At 46.9% G+C, this 19,271-nt stretch overlaps 1 protein-coding gene across 1 annotated transcript in view; it reads right to left on the bottom strand.

Annotated features, from left to right (window-relative positions):
- Window positions 1-19,271, bottom strand: part of CCDC136 (coiled-coil domain containing 136) — a gene marked incomplete at its 5' end in the record, with an annotated part of 40,224 nt that continues 20,953 nt past the window's right edge. The window contains 5 exons of the mRNA XM_058191708.1: window positions 1-233; window positions 10,559-10,702; window positions 14,599-14,748; window positions 16,008-16,220; window positions 17,258-17,371. Coding sequence (XP_058047691.1) covers window positions 126-233; window positions 10,559-10,702; window positions 14,599-14,748; window positions 16,008-16,220; window positions 17,258-17,371 — 729 coding nt within the window. The remainder of the gene's footprint in view (window positions 234-10,558; window positions 10,703-14,598; window positions 14,749-16,007; window positions 16,221-17,257; window positions 17,372-19,271) is intronic.

The raw sequence follows: 19,271 nt of genomic DNA, 5'->3' as shown, positions 1-19,271 counted from the left end.
TCCAGAAACTCCTCTGAGTAGTTGGGTTCGGGGAGAGTGCTTGTTGCTTGGTTGTCACCAAGTTGGGACGGGGGACAGGGCGCGTGGCAAGTGTGGTCCTCTCCACCAGGAAGCCGGGAGGGTCCTCAGGTCAGCGATCCACTGTTGTTGAATTTCTTCAAGCAGGAGTACAAGATTAAGCCTCCTGCGCAGATGACAAACAGACCGAACGGCTTCATCCCTCCATCGGGGACCTGCAGAACAGGGGACAACAGACTAGAGTCAGCGATGCCACCTTGAACCCTGCTTTCCTGCCCCCTCTGGGGCTAAGCCACAATGACCTCGTACAGGATATGACGCCATCGTGGCCGTGATGCCCAACAGGTGTGCGTATAATCTACTCAATTCTACTCACTCCGAGGGGGAATCACGCCTTCCAACCCTAAAATATGAGCTCACCCGAGTGAGTCTTTGGCTACGGGATCCAACTTAGCTTTGTAAGGTCCATTTGGGGTCAGAGAGAGACAATTCTCTTGGCGCTTCAATGCTTATTTTAAGCTTTCTTAATTTCAGTGGTAACAGTTTAAAGCGGGAAGCTTATCCTCGCATTAAGTACAAGTAATCCTCGAGTTACAAGCGCCCAACTGAGCCCAAATTTTCTGTCGCTGTTGGGAATTTTTTCCCCGTTTTACGATCTTTCTTGCCACAGTTGTTAAGTGAATCACTGCAATGGTCATAAGCATGAGAAACCGACATAAGTTTGCGTCAATTACCTGACCTTCGGACCTTTCGCCGTGAATTGAAAACGTACTTGTTTATTCAAGCGGGACTGGCTTAATTTTTTAATATTCTAAAATTTTTTAATTTTTTTAAATTTTAATAATTTTAATTGGTGTATTTTATTGATGGGTCAAATTTGACGGTTTTAATTTTCGGCCATTTATAGAATACGTTATTTTAACTGTGGTTTTAATTTGTATATTGTTCTGTTTTAATCTGGCTGTACACCGCCCTGAGTCCTTCGGGAGAAGGGCGGTATAAAAATCTAAGTAATAAATAAATAAAATAAATAAGTCACTTTTTTTCAGTGCCGTGGTAACTTTGAACAGTCACTAAGTGAACCGTTGAAAGTTGAGAACTACCTGTAGTTACGGTAGCTTGAACTCGGCACGTATGGGAACTGGTTGTTCCTACCTGACATCAACAGAGCTACCACATGTCCTTAACCTGGATTTATTTCTCCGGCATCAGGGAAGCAGCAAAACCACAAAGACGCAAAAGACAGAAGGGAGAACCTTGAGGAACAGGAGACACCAACCACAGATAAGAGAAAGCAGAGTCTGGGCCAGAACTGTAACCCGAGGAAGCGTCTCAGACGAGACACAACTTGCCACCTTCTGGTGGCAAGTTGTTCCACTGGCTAATTGTTCTCACTGTCAGGAAATGTCTCCTTAGTTCTAAGTTGCTTCTCTCCTTGATTAGTTTCCATCTGTCATTTCTCATCCTGCCTTCAGGTGCTTTGGAGAATAGCTTGACTCCCTCTTCTGTGGGGCAGCCCCTGAGATATTGGAAGACTGCTATCATGTCTCCCCTGGTCCTTCTTTTCCTTAAATTAGACATACCCAATTCCAGCAACTGTTCTTTATATGTTTTATCCTCCAGTCCCCTAATCATCTTTGTTGCTTTTCTCTGCACTCTTTCTAGGGTCTCTACATCTTTTTTTATAACACGGCAACCACAACTGGATGCAGATGTCCAAGTGTGGCCTTACCAAGGCCTTATAAAGAAGTATGAACACTTCACATGATCTTGATTCTCTCTCTCTGTTGATGCCGCCTAGAACTGTGTTGGCTTTCTTGGCTGCTGCCACACACAGCCGGCTCACGTTTAAGTGATTACTAGGACTCCAAGATCCCGCTCAGATTTACTACAATTGAGCCAGGTACCACCTATGTTGTACCTGTGCATTTGGCTTTTCTTGCCTATGTTTAAAACCTTAACCTTAAACCTTCTGACCACCGAATTGCATTTTGTTGAATAGGGCCGAGTTCTCAGCTCTGTCAAAATCCTTCTGGATCTTCAGCCCATCTTCTAAAATGTTTGTTATTCCTCCCCCAACTCCCAGCTGGTGTTTGGAGACTCTTAGGGGCCTTCAGGTGCCTTCAGGTGTTTGGAATCGCACCCCCTCAATCAAAATCGTTCTGCTGAAAATTTAAGGGAAAATTTTTATAAGATGTTTTATAGATGGCACTTAGATCCTAAAAAATTATCATGTGTGTATCCTGATATCCAAGCGAAATGTTGGAGGTGTGACTGTGATGACGCTACATATTTTCATGTTTGGTGGACTTGTAAGAAAATTAAGGCCTTTTGGATAAGAATATGGTGGATTATTCAAAATGTCCTGAAGAAGAAGATAAAGTTCCTGCCGCAATTTTTCCTTTTGGGAATTATAACGGATTGTACAGTGATAGAATAGAATAGAATAGAATAGAATAGAATAGAATAGAATAGAATAGAATAGAATAGAATAGAATAGAATAGAATTTTTATTGGCCAAGTGTGATTGGACATACAAGGAATTTGTCTTGGTGCATCTGCTCTCAGTGTACATAAAAGAAAAGATACGTTCATCAAGGTACATTTACAACACAATTGATGGTCAATATATCAATATAAATCATAAGGATAAGGATTGAGACTAAATTGATTTTGAATTTAATAACAGCAGCAAAGCTGTTGATTGGACAATATTGGAAGAAAAAAGAGGTACCTACAATAGAAGAATGGATATTGAAAGTTACTAACTTGGCTGAGATGGCTAAAATCTCAGCCTTTTTGAAAGACAATACGCAGGAAAGATATTTAATTGAATGGAAAAAATGGATTGATTATTTACAAAACAGATATCAGATTAAGAAATATAAGATTGCCTTTGAATAATTAGGAAGTATTATTTTATGTAATGGGGGGGGTTGGGAAATGAAAAGGTTTGGATGAGGTTAATTGGATTAGAAGGGAAAATTTTACTCTATGTTTGGTTTATGTATAACAATACCTTGTGATTGACCTGGGAAGCCGGGGGGGGGGGGAAGGGGGTTTTGTGGGGGGGGGGGGAAGGGGGAAAAATGTTTTTGCTTGTTAAAACTTTTTCAATTAAAAAAAAAATCGTTCTGCTGAAAACCAGCGAGGGGTTTTTCTCCAGTGGGAGAGAGCGCGCACACAAAGACACTCTGCTCAGCCTCGGATTGATGCCTTTGAACCTTCCTCTTCTCCTCCTCCTCCTCCTCCTCTTCATCCCCAAATTCCAAGCCCAAACTAGGAAATTCACCCGTGGGCCACTGGGGGGGGGGGCGCATACCATCCGTTGCAGCTTTCCCCGCATAGTTACAAACGCAAACTTAAACAAACAACTTTGAGAGTTGTCAGTTTCCCCGAAGGAACGCTGAAATAATGGGAATTTTGGCAACACAAAATGCCAGAATCAGGGTTTGAAAACCATTTTTATATTTAAAGGGGTTTCTCCCCTCCATCATGAAAATGGATTAGGTGGTCCTCGCTTAAGGACGGCAAATCGGAATTTCTGTTGTCAGGCCACACGCGTGCACTGCTTACGGATGGGCCGTTCCGCTTGCGGCCATGAAGCAAATCCCAGGTCGTCTTTAAGTGAGGACATCGGGTGGCCAGCATTAACCTTGCTTGTAGATGCTGGAAAAGGAAGTCACAAAAAGTGACCACGGGACCCTGCGATGTCGTAAGTATGAGGACGGGTTGTATGTCCCACTAATTCAGCACCTTTGGTTGTTTTTTTTTTATTATTTTGCAGGCGGTCCTCGACTTACGATCACAATTGAGCCCCAAAATTTCTGTCACTAAATGAGACTATTGTTAAGTGAATCCTGCCCCGTTTTACGACCTTTTCTCCGACAAGCAAAGTCGACGCAGGAGGTCAGGTTCACTGAATGACCACATGATTCACATTAACAACTGCGGCCAAAAGGTTGTAATATCAGGTGTGACTCACTTAAACACCATCTTGCTTAGTGACCGAAATTTTGGCCCCACTTGTGTCGTAAGTCGAGGTACTGTACTGCTGTGAGCAGTCTCATAATTAACACACAGGGTGTTGCTGCAGTAATGTTATTTATCCCCTTTATTATTTCTCACTTCTTCTATTGGCTGTATTATTTTTATATTCTGTTGTTTTGCAGGGAAAGGTAGTCCTCAACTTACAACCGTTCATTTAGTGACGATTCGAAGTTATACAACAGCACTGAAAAAAGTGATTTACGACCACTTTTCACACTTAATATTGCAGCCTCCCCCCCCCCCGGTCACCTGATCAAAATTCAGATGCTTCGCAACTGTCTCCTATTTACGACGGTCACAGTGTGGGGGTCACGGGATCCCCTTTTGCGACCTTCTGACGAGCAAAGTCAGTGGGGAAGCTGGAGGCACTTAAGAACCTCATTCCTAACTTCACAACTCCAGTGGTCCACTGAACAACGGTGGCAAGAAGAGGCGTAAAGTGGGGCAAAGCCCGCTTAACAACTGTCTCGTTTAGCAAACAGAAATGTTGAGCTCAGTTGTGGTCATGTGTCGAGGACTCCCTGTACACTGACTGCTTCTATACTGGAGATGAATTCCTTGCGTGTCTAACCACACTTGGCCTCTGGTGGCTCAGCAGACTAAGTCTGTCTGTTATTAACAGCAGCTGCTTGCAATTACTGCAGGTTCTAGTCCCACCAGGCCCAAGGTTGACTCAGCCTTCCATCCTTTATAAGGTAGGTAAAATGAGGACCCAGATTGTTGGGGGGCCAATAAAAGTTGACTTTGTATATAATATACAAAAATGGATGAAAACTATTGCTTAACACAGTGTAAGCCGCCCTGAGTCTTCAGAGAAGGACGGGATATAAATGCAACTAAAAAAAATAGATAACTTATACTAGCAATAGCCCTTAGACTTATCTACCGCTTCACAGTGATTTACAGCCCTGGTTTACAGAATCAGCCTATCGCCCCCCACAACCATTTGGGTCCTCATTTTACCGACCTTGGAAGGACAGAAGGCTGAGTCAACTCTGAACCGGTCAGGATCGAACTGCTGGAAGTGGGGCAGAGTCAGCCTGCAATACTTCATTTTAACCACTATGCCACCAGGGCCCTCCCTCCCCAATTAGCCCTTAGACTTATATAGCGCTTCATTTAGCCATGTCACAAGTTTACAGAGTCAGCCTCTTGCCCCGAACAATCTAGGTCCTTGTTTTACCGACATCGGAAAGATGAAAAGCTGAGTCGACCTTGAGCCGGTCAGGATCGAACGGCTGGCAGCGGGCAGAGTCAGCCTGCAATACTGGATTATAACCACGGCACCACCAAGTGGCTCCTTAGTGTAATTGCCACAAAATTATGGTCTAGAACACTTGCAGAAGATTTATTTCCCAGCGTCAGTTCCTCGGGAGGGGGTGTCTCTACTCCCCAAGGGTAGAACTTCTCTGGTTCCCATATCCCACTGCTCCAGAGGTTCACCATGATGCTCCTCGGAGCCTCTCCCAACCACCCATAAATTCCTTCTAGACAAGAGCTCAGCCTCGTCTCAGCCAGAGGGGACATGCAGACGCTTCAAAAGAGGAAGGAGGGGAAGAAGAGGAAGGGGGAGGAAAGGAGGGTGTGTGTGGATCAACATGGGGGGGGAGTGAGTGGGATGTCTCTACGGGTCTAGGACAACTCGCCGCAGCCAACTCAACATGGCCAACTTTCTGCGGCCAATTCAACATGGCCAACACTACAGCCAACTCGCTGTAGTCAACTCAACATGGCCAACACTACAGCCAACTCGCTGAGGCCAACTCAATATGGCCAACTCAACATGGCCAACACTACAACCAACTCGCTGCAGCCAACTCAACATGGCCAACACTACAGCCAACTCGCTGCAGCCAACACAACATGGCCAACACTACAGCTAACTCACTGCAGCCAACTCAATATGGCCAACTCAACATGGCCAACACTGCAGCCAACTCGCTGTGGCCAACCTGCCACGGCCAACTGGCCATGATCAACTGGCCATAGGGCAAGAGTTACACTAATATCAAGGATATGGTGGCATAGAATCATTTAAGAAAGGATGCAAAAGGAGGGAGAAAATGAAATGGGAATGACAAAGATTAAAAGTATTCCTACAGATGAAAACATAATTTAAAAAATATTGGACTATGGGGAAATGAGTAGGTTAACATGAAAGACGAAGGATAAAGAAGATACAGAATATTTCTTAACATGGGATTTGTTTTATCAACGGTTAGATGATAGAGCTAGAAATTAGAAGTTGGATAATAATAATATTATTATTACTATTATTATATACAATTCAATTGACCCAGACAGTACACTGGTTTTACTGAGCACCTATCTCTGTTAAAGGAAAATGCGTAAAGATTTTTTTTTTTAAAGTATTTTTTAAATTGTCTCTAATAATTGAATTGTTGAATTGTCCCGCAGAGAATTGGCGGCGGCAAATTGTCCCCTTCCGTGTGTCTCTACGGAGAGGAACAAGCAGGAAACAGTGCATGCTGCGAAGGGATGCAGCGGCCCAGACACACAGCACAGCCGGGGTGGGGGAAAAATGCCGAATTCGAATACCTGGTTGGGTTTTAGGAGGAGGAGGTCTCAGCCCACCAGCACCAGAGCAGAGCCACTATGACAATCAGTCCTACGAGAGGGAGGGAGATCCTGGGAGAACCCGGGGTGGGAGAGACCTGGTGGAGAGTGGGGGGAGGGGAGCGTGAAATGCCATTCAGACATGAAGCCAACCGAGAAGACAGAAAGCAGATGAGCCGGACAGGAGGAGGAGGAGGAGGAGGAGGAGGAGGAGGAGAGAAAAAGAGAGAGATTAGAGGACTTACAACCTAGGCTGTGTTTGATGGGTTTCGAACCTGCTTAAATGCTTCAGGGCTCAGCAGAGAATGGAGTCGGGTGTGGGGGGCACACTGGATAACCGAGTTTGCAAAGGTCTCTCGGGAAAGTTGGCTAGGACTTGGGATGAGATCAGTGGTGGGATTCAACCAGAGTAACAACCAGGTCGCTGAGGACAAGCACGCCAAACACTTGCGTAAAACAGCTGAGGCCTGGCAACCCACTCTACCGCGCCTATCAGCTGGGCCTCAAACAAAGAAAATATAAGTTGGTATAGCGCAGGGGTGGATGGGCCCAGCTGATCGTTGGAGCTACTGGTTCGGCCAAACCGGTCTGAACCAGCTGAATCCACCCCTGCATGAGATGCCTCCAGAAAAGTTTTGGTAGCAATTGTGAGGTTCAAATAGCCCCAGGGAGAAGTTAAGATACGGGCCCTCGTCCAGAATGGTTCCACAATTAGAAGATTTCAAGACATTCCTCCTGATTTTGGAAGGCTGCCCCATGGAAGGGGGTGTGGAGCTACTGTCCAGATCACCCAAGAGAGGAACAAGGACAAAACAAAAGATGGACACTTAATAAGGAGAGATCCATCTTCCACCAGTTGGGTCTTCTTAGACCTTCAGGTGTTCTGGAGAAGATCTCCCCACCCCGTTCCTTGGGACAATCCTTCAAGGACTGGAAGATGTTTAACCTTCTGTTCCTTAGACCAGGGGTCTGCAAACTTGGCTCTTTTAAGACTTGTGGACTTCAACTCTCAGAGTTCCTCAGCCAGCTTTGCTGGCTAAGGAACTCTGAAAGTTGAAGTCCACAAGTCTTAAAAGAGCCAAGTTTGCAGACCCCTGCCTTAGACTAATAAACAAGTCCAGTTCCTTCAACTCATTTTTCGGGGATATCATCTCGGAGCCCTTCACCTCCTCTGTCCTCCTTCCCGATCCTCAGCCTCCTTCTTGAATTGTGGTGGTCAGAACTTTATACGCAACATGCACAACATCGGCAACCAAATAGGGAATCCTCATCTGTTGACCACCTACTCCTTGACCACTTGACAAGAAGAACTCTCTGGTGGCCAAAGGTGCTTTTAATTTCCCAAAAGACAAGTGGACAAGTGGTTGTGCTGTGCTCCAGATGAGACCATGTGTGGGCCACCAGAAAGTATCTATGGAAATTCTCAATTATCTAGGTCCGTGTTGGCGGACCTATGGCACACGGGCCAGAGGTGGCACACAGAGCCTTCACTGTGGGCACAGGCGCCGTCGGCGGCTGCTCTTCTGGCATACATGGTCTTTGTGGGTGCTGAAGTGCTGGAAAATGGCCTGAAAACAGCCAAAAACGGCCAAAAAACACAGGCATGCGCATGCCGGCTAGCAGGTTTTCAGGTTTCCGGTGCTCTGGCGCGCACAAAAACCAGCTGGCCAGCACACACATGCACACACGTTCCAATTTGGGCACTTGGTGCTGAAAAGGTTCGCCATCACTGATCTAGGTGACGGTTGTCCCAAAGGTGTTGTGCCTCGTCCTCCCTCCTTTCCTCAGCCGGGCCCCTCCTGTCTCCTCCTGGGCCTGCTATCAGACTCGGAGTCTGATAATGAAGATGAACGGCCTGTCATGCCTCCATCCCCCGGCCCTGGCCCCATGCCCGGACAGGATGTCAGGAATGAACAAACAAACCTCACTCAAACAGCATGTGTTCCTTTGGCTCAGCCATCAGAGGAAGTCAGCCACGGATTGGAATTACTTGGGCCTACTCCTTCTGACCCCTCCCTTTCTCAAACAGCAGAAGACAACTCAGAGTGGGAGGATCCTCGCTTCCGGAGATCTGAGAGGCGACGCCAGCAGAAGGAAGGGAGGGGCAGGCCTGGATAAATGCTGAGTCATGGAGCCACACCCCACAGCCTAATCAAAGGACCTGCTTTTGGCATTCCAACTTTGAGTCAAGAAAATCTCATCTCTAGTTTGCTGAAGTCACAACTTGGACTCCTGCCTGCCCTGAGAAACCTTGGAGGAATTTGGCAAAGCTGCAGAGGCTTCGTTGCCACGCCTGATACGGACTTCCTAGACCCGGTCGTCAGAGGGGGAGGGGGACACGACAAAAGGTGCATTTTTTCCAAAAGGTGACTTGACTTGTTTCCTTTGGAAGCATTTTGCTTCTCATCCAAGAAGCTTCTTCAGTTCTTGGATGAGAAGTTCTGAAGAAGCTTCTTGGATGAGAAGCAAAATATTTTCAAAGGGGGAAAAAAAACTTAGAACGTCCAGTTTCCATTTGGGACAACCGTGACCCGAATGATGGAGAATCTCCTGAGACACTTCCTGGTGTCCCACACGTGGTCTCACCTGGAGCACAGCACAACCCCACACAGATACAACGGCAAAGTTATTTTACTAAGAGGTCCGTGTCCTCACTCCCACCAACATTGGTTGCCTTCTCCTCCATGGTTTTCATCTGCGTGTCCCGGGAGATCAGGATTTCAAATAAATCATGGTGGATTCCACCAAGAAACCAGGGTTGAAATGAGGTGTCCTTGAGCTTGGTGGTTTTCTTGTTTCATTACGTCGTTCAGTTGACTAGTACGGATGACGTTACCTAGTTTCGGTCATGAAATGTCTACAACTAAACCACCAAGCTCAGAGAGCACCAAGGACCATCTCCTCCTCTGTTGTGCCTTGTCCTCCCTCCTCTCCTCAGCCAGGCCCCTCCCATCTCCACCCGGGCCTGTTATCAGACTCCGAGTCTGATAATGAAGATGAACGGCCTGTCATGCCTCCAGCCCCCGGCCCTGGCCCTATGCCCAGAGAGGATGTCAGGACTGAACAGACAAGCCCGATAAACTTCACTCCTACAGTGTGTGAGCAGCAAGCCAGCCACGTGCTGGAATTACTGACAGCAGATCCAGCTAAAGAGAATTCAAAGTGGGAGGATCCTCACTTCCGGAGATCTGAGAGGCGACGCCAGCAGAAGGAAGGGAGGGGCAGGCCTGGATAAATGCTGAGTCATGGAGCCACACCCCACAGCCTATATAAAGGACCTGCTTTTGACATTCCAACCTTGAGTCAAGCAAAGTCTCATCTAGTTTGCTGATATTGGACTCTATCGCTGAAGTCACAACTTGGACTCCTGCCTGCCCTGATAAACCTCGAAAGAATTTGGCAAGCTGCAGAGGCTTCGTTGCCACGTTTGATACGGACTTCCTTGACCCGGTCATCGGAGGGGGAGGGGGACACGACATTCTCCTCCTCCTCCTCCTCCTCTCCACAAACCCCCTTCCGTTCTATCACTGATGATGTCACCTAGTTTGGGTCATAAAACGTCTACAAGAAAACCACCAAGCTCAGAGAGCACCAAGGACCACCTCCACCTCCACCTCTTCCTTCTCCACCTCCTCCTCCTTCCTCCTTTCTACAAACTCCCTTCTGTTCTAGCCCTGATGACGTTACCCAGTTTGGATAACGAAACATCGTGAAGAAAACAATCAAGCTCAGACGCCACCAAGAACGCAACACTGCTTTGCCGGAGTATTTGATTGTCGCAATTATCTCTGGATCTGCACCCCTGGCTCTTTGGAACTGCCAACGTGGAAGACCTCTGAACGCAACTTTGAGGAGAAGACCCCTCGCTCCCAGAGATGACCGGGTGGGGGTGGGGGGGTGCAAATGGCCTTACCCGTCCTCCTGTCGGGATGTTGCCGTTTAGCCTTTCAATCTCCTCCCTGCACAGGTAGAGTTCCTCCTGAAGCTGCTCCCGCTCCGACTGGCTGTGACGGTACCTTTCCTCCAGTTCCCGCAGGTCGTGCTGCGCGCGGTCATGCTGCCAAAAACCGAGAAGAAGGAGAACCATCACGGAGGATCCCACCGAGAACCCTCCGCAGCTGACCGGCTGAGACGGATGTGTATGGCACGGGCACCCCCCGCTGGTTCGACAAAGGGGTTTGGGCTGCTCTCGCTGGGGCTGGAGGCCCTATGCCACCTGGGCTTCAGCAGGAGACCCTCTACCATTTCAGATGCTCTCCGGTCTCTTCTTGAAAACCTCCAGTGGTGGAGCGCCTACAACTTCTGGAGGGAAGCCGTTCCACTGCTTCATTGTCCTCGCTGTTAGGGAATTCCTCCTTAATTCTCCTCAGTAGAACATAGAATCCTAGAGTTTCCAGGTTGGGTGCAGGGTGCATCCCCGGTGGGGCGGGGGAGCATGAGGGGGTCACACATGAATGGGCGGGGGGCTAGGCATAGGTGGGGGGGATAGCGCACATCTGCAGGGGGTGGGGCGCACAGAGTGTGTGCATGCATTACATCACAGGTGCGCGCTTTCGGCACGCAACAACAAAAAGTTTAATCATCACTGCCTTCTACCATTAATAGCTATCCAGTTTCTTCTTAAAAACCTCCCGTGATGGAGCACTCACAACTTCTGGAGGGAAGTCGTTCTACTGGTTAATTGTTCTCATTGTTAGGAAATTTCTCCTTAATTCTCCCAGGTAAAACATAGAATAACAGGGTTGGAAGGGACCTTGGAGGTCCTCTAGTTCAACCCCTTGCCAGACAACTGGCTTTCCAATCTCTTCTTGAAAATCTCCAATGATGGAGCACCTATAACTTTGTTGATTGTTCTCACACCAAGATTTAACAAGCTGCACCCCTGTTTGGTTTGCGGGCAGCAGCACCTCAGACAGAAAGTCCCTACAGAGAGTGGTGAGGACAGCGGAGAAGATTATAGGAAGTTCGCTTTCTGTTATTCAGGGTGCTGCTTATAAGCGCTATGCGCTTAGAGCTCAAAGCATTGTTGGAGACCTACACATTAACTTTATGGTCTGTTTCTGTTGATCCCCTCTGGGAGGGGATTTCAGATAAATAAATTCTGGGACAGCTTTGTTCCTTATGCCACCCATCTTATAAACTCACAGGATTCCTCTTTTTTTAGCCATGTATATGTATACATCCAAACTAGACTGTTACGTTTCTCTCTGTATGTGTATGTGGGTATATATCAGGGGTGAAATCCAGCAGGTTCTGACAGGTTCTGGTAGTGGAAATTCTGAGTTCAGAGAACCAGGAGTGGAAATTTTCAGTAGTTTGAAGAACCAATAAATACCACCTCTGGCTGATCCCAGAGTGGGCTGGGAATGGAGATTTTGCAGTATCCTTCCTCTGCCACGCCCACCAAGCCACGCCCACAGAACCGGTAGAAAAAAATGGATTTCACCACTGGTATATATGCATAATAGTTATCTTTTGAGAACTGATTGCAATGAAATTTTATAATATAATATAACAACAGAGTTGGAAGGGACCTTGGAGGCCTTCTAGTCCAACCCCCTGCCCAGGCAGGAAACCCTACACCATCTCAGTCAGATGGTTATCCAACATTTTCTTAAAAATTTCCAGTGTTGGAGCATTCACAACTTCTGCAGGCAAGTCGTTCCACTTATTAATTGTTCTAACTGTCAGGAAATTTCTCCTCAGTTCTAAGTTGCTTCTCTCCTTGATTAGTTTCCACCCATTGCTTCTTGTCCTGCCTTCAGGTGGTTTGGAGAACAACTTGACTCCCTCTTCTTTGTGGCAGCCCCTGAGATATTGTGAGACTGCTATCATGTCTCCCCTGGTCCTTCTTTTCGTTAAACTAGACATACCCAGTTCTTGCAACTGTTCTTCATATGTTTTAGCCTCCAGTCCCCTAATCCTCTTTGTTGCTCTTCTCTGCACTCTTTCTAGAGTCTCAACATCTTTTTTACATTGTGGCGACCAAAACTGGATGCAATATTCCAAGTGTGGCCTTACCAAGGTATTATAAAGTGGTATTAACACTTCACGTGATCTTGATTCTATCCCTCTGTTTATGCAGCCCAGAACTGTGTTGGCTTTTTTAACAGCTGCTGCACACTGCTGGCTCATATCTAAATGGTTATCCACTAGGACTCCAAGATCCCTCTCACAGGTACTACTATTGAGCAAGGTGCCACATATACGGTACCTGTGCATTTTATTTTTTTTGCCTAAATGTAGAACCTGACTTTTTTCACTGTTGAATTTCATTTTGTTAGATAGCGCCCAATGTTCAAGTCTGTCAAGATCTTTCTTGACAGACTTGAACAAGATCTTTTGTTTTAATATATGCTGATTAGTGTACATTTAATGTGACAAAGATTCCTATTGTTTCCTATTCTTTCGTATTGTATTGCATTGTATTGTATTGTACCCTACTCTACTCTACTCTACGCTACGTTACGCTACTCTAGTCTACCCCATACTATTTAGCCATGCAACTGAGGGTGGAGATCATCTGTGGCCTTCAGAGGAGGTGCCACCAGAAAGCTGATGGGACTCAACAATGAGTCCCCAATCCAAGTTGGAGGCACTTTGCAAATCGTGAAGTCTACAGGCTTTAAGAGACCAGTTGGAGAGAGAAACAAGCTAGGATGAAACCCTAGCAAATCTTCTGTGTGAATGAGTATCTCAATTGTGTTGTAAATGTTGTACCTTGGTGAAGGTATCTTTACATTGAGAGCAGATGCACCAAGACAAATTCCTTGTGTGTCCAATCACACTTGGCCAATAAAAAATTCTATTCTATTCTATTCTATTCTATTCTATTCTATTCTATTCTATTCTATTCTATTCTATTCTATTCTATTCTATTCTAAAGCAACTCGTCCCGATTATGGCTTTGTTGGGTTAAAAGGAGCTGGATCGTGATGCGGCCATCCTTCTAGGCCAGGGGCGTCAAACTCAATTTTATTGAGGGCCACATCAGGGTTGGTTTGACTCTGGGGGGCCAGGGTGGGCGTGGCCAGCTCAACATCACTCATATCGGGGACGCCTGTGGCGGCCCACAGTGCCTCTGCCAGTGAAAATGGGCTCCCGAGCTCCGTTTTTGGCTGTGACGGCCTCCTACAACACTCGGCCAGCGAAAACGGAGTTTGGGAGGGCTGCCTGTGGTCTTCTCGAGCTCCGTTTTCGCTGGCCGAGGGTTGCAGGAGACCGTCGCAGCCAAAAACAGAGCTCAGGAGCCCATTTTCACTGGTAGAGGCACTGCGGGCCAATCCTTTGCTGTTTCTAGGGCGGCCCCACAGGCCAGATCTAAGCACCCCGTGGGCCGGATGCAGCCCCTGGGCCTTGAGTTTGACACCCCTGTTCTAGACCCACTGTGATAGGTGAGGGACAGCACCAATGGGGAAGAAGGGGGCTGATGCCCCGGTTATAACCCCTATTTGCCTCAGGAGACAGGGTCATGGATACTTAGAAGTCGTCCCCACAAGATGAGCATCAGGGCCTTGTGGGAAAGTTCTCATGCATGGTTCTCAGAATTTCTAAACTGCCATGCAGGAGGCTCAGGGTGGTTGGTTTGTACATGTTTCTCCATAAAGAAGACGGGGTCTTATTTTCTTTTGACCCACGAAAAAACTGGCTAGGCCTTCTTTTTGGAGGGTTCTAATTATGTCAATCATCTGGTCAACAGCTCAAACCACAAAGCCAATGGCAAGAACCATGGTTTGATTAGGGCCCTTCTTGAAGACTGACCACAGTTACTTGAAGAGACACTTGAGGTCCATCATACGGGCTAGAAACTAACTGGACAGTTCTCTTTCTCAGAGCTTATGACCGTTCTGCTTGTGGGCCACTTGGGTATCCCTAGATCTTGAGGTCTTGAGATGAGCTCAAGAAACCATCTAAGATGAGGCTGAGCTCATCTCTCGTCACCATTAAGCTTACCTGCTCTTCCCTCCCTGGACTTTCGTCGGGCTCTTGACCAAAGCAAATCTCTTTCTTCCAGCTCCTCTCCCTCCTCGGTCTTCTCTCATTGCTCGGATCTTGGCTGGAAGACTGATCTTCTCTCTCCATTTCTGGCAGACTAAGCTGGGCCTTAAAGCCCAGGCAAGCAAGAAGAAGGTGGGAGAAGAAGCTCCATCACCATCTCTCCTGGGGTGGCTTTTCTGTCATCCCATCCTCCCCACTTGTAACTTTGTCTCCCCTCTGACCTCTTTCCTCCATGTTCTAGACCAGAGGTCTCCAACCTTGGCAACTTTAAGACTTGTGGACTTTCACAACAGGGATTGGAAACCCCTGTTCTAGACAACCCAGGAGAACTTCCAGGTCCTCCCAAAGTTCTTGACTGTCCCATCTCTTCTCACAGAATGGTAAGGTTGAAAGGGACCTTGGATGTCTTCTAATCAACCCTTCTGCCCAATGCAGGAATCTCCTACTTTTCTGGACAAATGGTTGTATTTTTTTTAAGACTACCAATCATGGAGCATCCACAGCTCTCCTTAAATAGCTGTTCAACTCAGGAAATTCCTCCTCAATTCAAGTTTGGGCCTTTTCCCTCTTTCATCCAAGTTCTAGACAACCCAGGAGAACTTCCAGGTCCTCCAAAGTTCTTGAAGGTCCCATCCCTGCTCATAGAATCATAGCGTTGAGAGGGACTTTGGATGTCTTCTAGTCAACCCTCCTGCCCAAGGCAGGAATCCTCCTACCCATTCTGAACAAATGGTTGTCCAGTCCTATCTTGAAGACCACCAGAGATGGAGTACCCATAGCTTCACTTAATAACTATCCAAGTCAGGAAATTCCTCCTCAGTTCAAGTTTGGGCCTCTCACTGTACTGCTTGCAGCCATGGGTTCTCGTCTTACCCTCAGGTGCTCTGGAGAACAAATTGTCCCCCTGTTCCCTATAGGATCTCCTCAGGGATCAGAAGATTTTACCATGTCTCTCCTTCAACGTCTGTTCTTTTAGCTAAACCTACTCAGTTCCTTCCTTTAACCACTTTCTAGAGCAGAGGTGGGGAATGATGGCCCCTTTATGACTTGTGGACTTCAACTCGCAGGATTTCTGAGTCTGCAAGAACCAGTGCTGGTTTGGGACATCAATTACTTGACGTCCATCGTCTGGGCTTAGAAAACCTTCAATTCGACTGATCCACAAAGACCTTAGCAAGGATGGTGTCACTCCATGTGCACACTCAGCTCTTTGCTACTGCACAGGATGGTTCTCCTTCTATGATCTGCAAGGCTGGCCATCAAGATGTCCACTGATCAAGATGCAGGGCTGAGGCCCTCAGGTGTGTCCAAGGAACCACCCAGGATGGGCCTGAACTGATCTTTCTCCACCATTACCTGCTTACCTGCCCTTCCCTCTCTGAACTTCCGTTGACTTCTGGGTCAAGGAGAAAAAACTCTGTATTCCTTGCCTTCTCCCTCCAACTCTTAAAGTCATCTTCTCTCCCTTCTTTCAAGGATTCTCTCCTCCTCGATCTTCTCTTATTGATCAGCTCTGGGTAGGAAGACTGGTCTTCTTTCTCCGTTTCTAGCAGATTCCACTGGGTCACAATAACGCCCTGGTAGGCAAGAAGAGGATGGGAGAGGAAGCATCTCATAGCTCCACCACCATCTCACCTGAGGTGGCTTTTCTATCATCCCAACCTCCCCGCCTATACATTTGTCTCCTCTCTGCCCTCGAAGACTTGTGGACCTTAAACACTCAAAGAGCCACAAAGGTCCTAACTGGAAGCCCCCGTTCAATTCTGCAGCTGACAGGAAAGCCAGTTCCCCCATCATAGTCTCCTCCTAGCGCGGCATCCTTTTTCCTCTGCCGACGGGAAGTCGGTTCCCTCACCATAGAGTCTCCTCCTAGCGCGGCGTACTTTTTCCTCTACTTGTCCTAACTGAAAGCCCTAGCAATTGTGGAGCCAACCAGAAACAGGGAGCCGCAGCAGAGGGATGAAAGAGCCACATGCGGCTCCAGAGCCACACGGGTTGCCGACTACTGGCCCAGACAATGATCCAGGAGAACTTCCTGGCCCTCCTAAATGTCTTGAATGTCCCATTCCTTCTCATACAATCATAGGGTTAAAAGAAATCTTGGATGTCTTCTAGTTAACAACCCACCCCTTTCCCAAGGCAGGAACTCTCCTACCATTCTGGACAAATGATTGTCCACTCCTTTCTTGAAGACCACACTAGTGATGGAGCATCCACCGCTTTAGCTAATAGCTCTCCAAGTCAAGGAAATTCCTCCTCGATTAAGGTTTGGGCCTCTCCCTCTTTCCTCCAAGTTCTAGACAACCGAGGAGAACTTAAAAGTTCTTGAATGCCCCATCCCTTCTCCAAGAATCAAGGACCTTGGATGGTTTTTTTTAGCAACGATGTTGAGTGTCCATGGGGACGCTCAGTTCTTTTGTAACACACTGGATGGTTCTTCTTTCCCTCATCTCATAACCGCTCTGCAAAGTTGGCCATTATGAGGTCCCACAACCAGAAGACAATGCTGAGATCTTCGGATGAGCTCCAATAAACATCTAGGATAGAGATGAGCTGATTCTTCTCCACCATGAAGCTGACCTGCCCTTCCCTCCCTCTTGCCCTCTCTTCCTACCTTACGGACATCAGAGTCTCTCCTCCTTCTCGGTTTTTTCTTAAAATCTACGTCTTGGTAGCAAGCCTGGTCCTCGTTCTCAATTTCAGCCAGAGTGCACTGGGACACATTGCCCTGGCAGGGCAAGAAGAGGGTGGGAGAAGAAGCATCGCCTGGCTCCATCACCAGCTTTTCTGAGGTGGCTTTCCAGTCACCTCACCCTCTCCACCAGGAACTTTCCTCCAGGTTCTAGACTACTGACCAGGAGAATTTTCCGGTTCTCCTAAAGATCTTGAACGTCCCATCCCTTCTTCAAACCCTCATATTTGAACTTCACGCTTCCTCTCAAGGGTCTCCTACCTTGGCAGTTGATCTATTGCAAGAGTTCTCCACCCACACAAAAGTTTCATAGGACAAAGGTCACTTGTGGACCCCCACTGCTGTGGCCTGTCACAGCCCAATCAGAGGAGGAAGAGGCGTGGGAGTCAGAGCCACCATCAAGGCAACCTGGGAGCTCCGAGGGGGAAGAGGGATTGGAGCTGGCAGAGAAAGAGAGGCAGAGGCAGAGCCTGGGCTGTCCATCAGCCCTCAGGTGGAGAGTCAACAGCCCCCAGGTGTGGAGGTGGCTGATGAGGAAGAGGAGGGACAGTTGGGTCCAGTGCCTGACGCATGGATGTGCACAAGGCAGAGGAGAGGAGAGCAGTGGAAATCTATGGGCCAGTCCTCGGGATGAAAGAGCCACGGCTGCTACTGAAGCCCCACCCTGGCTCTGGGGATAAAAGGCAGGGGGCGGAGATGAATAGGTGTGGCAGACAACTATTCATCTCCTGGCCAGCAGGACTTAGCCTGCTAGAGAAACTTTTTGCCAAGGCTGTTGGGGCTCCTAATAAAGGAATCTTTGAGTTGACTTCAGAGGGTTTGTCGTGTTTGGGGAGCTGGGACAGAACACCCATTTCACAAGGACTGATAGGGTGGACAAGCTCCGAGCTCCTACTTGGAAGCCATATCAGCCGGTGGGATCCAGGAGACCTGTCTTCTCGTTCACCTCACCTGCTCTTTGGACCCTGGAGATTAAGGCGGCCTGTCTTTCTTTTTTTTTTTTTTTTTTGACCTTCCGTAAGGCCTTGGACCAGAGTACTGGACGAGCCTGCTTATATAGGTAGTCCTCAGCTTACAACCACAATCAAGCCCAACACTTCCGCTGCTAAGCGAGACCGTTGTGAACTGAGCTTCCGCCCCATTTTGTGACCTTTCCTGCCGTGGTTTTTAAGTGAATCACTGCAACAGGTTTAAGTCAGTAACCTGGTTGTTAAGTGAACCTGGCTTCCCCTATGGGCGTCACTCATCAGAACGTCGCAAAAGGGGATCCCATTGCAACCGTCATAAATATGAGTCAGTGGTCGAGTGTCTGAATTTTGATCACAGGACCCGGGGATGCAACAACGGTTGTGTCAAAAACGGTCGTAAGGTCACTTTTTTTCAAGTACAACTTGAAAACTTCAAACGGTCACTAAATGAACCATTGTAAGTCAAGGACTATCTGTAACTGTTGAACTGATAATTGATTGTGGGTTGACCTTAGTGTTTGATGTGTTCTGCTCTCTATTATTATTTTTTTGTCTCGTTGGTTTTTGTTGTGGTTTTAAAGCTATGTCAGCTACTGACTTTGCATGCTCATATAAATCAATTAAATAAATAAACACACTGTAAAAGTAATAAACAAATACACTATAAAATAAATGCGCTATAAAATAACTACATAAATAAATACACTATCAAATCCATTAAATGAATAATATGTAATAAAATACATAAATGATAGGTAATACACTATAAAATCAATACACTATAGAATAACTAGATCAATGCGCTATAAAATGAATCACTAAATACACTATAAAGTCACTAAATAAACACACTATACTATAAAACAATTAAATAAATAAGCACGCTATAAAATGAATGATAGGTAATACACTATAAAATCAATCAAATAGATAAATGTACTATAAAATCAATAAATAAATATGCTGAG

Source organism: Ahaetulla prasina, chromosome 7, assembly GCF_028640845.1.
Source record: "Ahaetulla prasina isolate Xishuangbanna chromosome 7, ASM2864084v1, whole genome shotgun sequence".
Lineage (NCBI taxonomy): Eukaryota > Metazoa > Chordata > Lepidosauria > Squamata > Colubridae > Ahaetulla > Ahaetulla prasina.
This window is presented reverse-complemented; position numbering and strand designations above follow the sequence as displayed.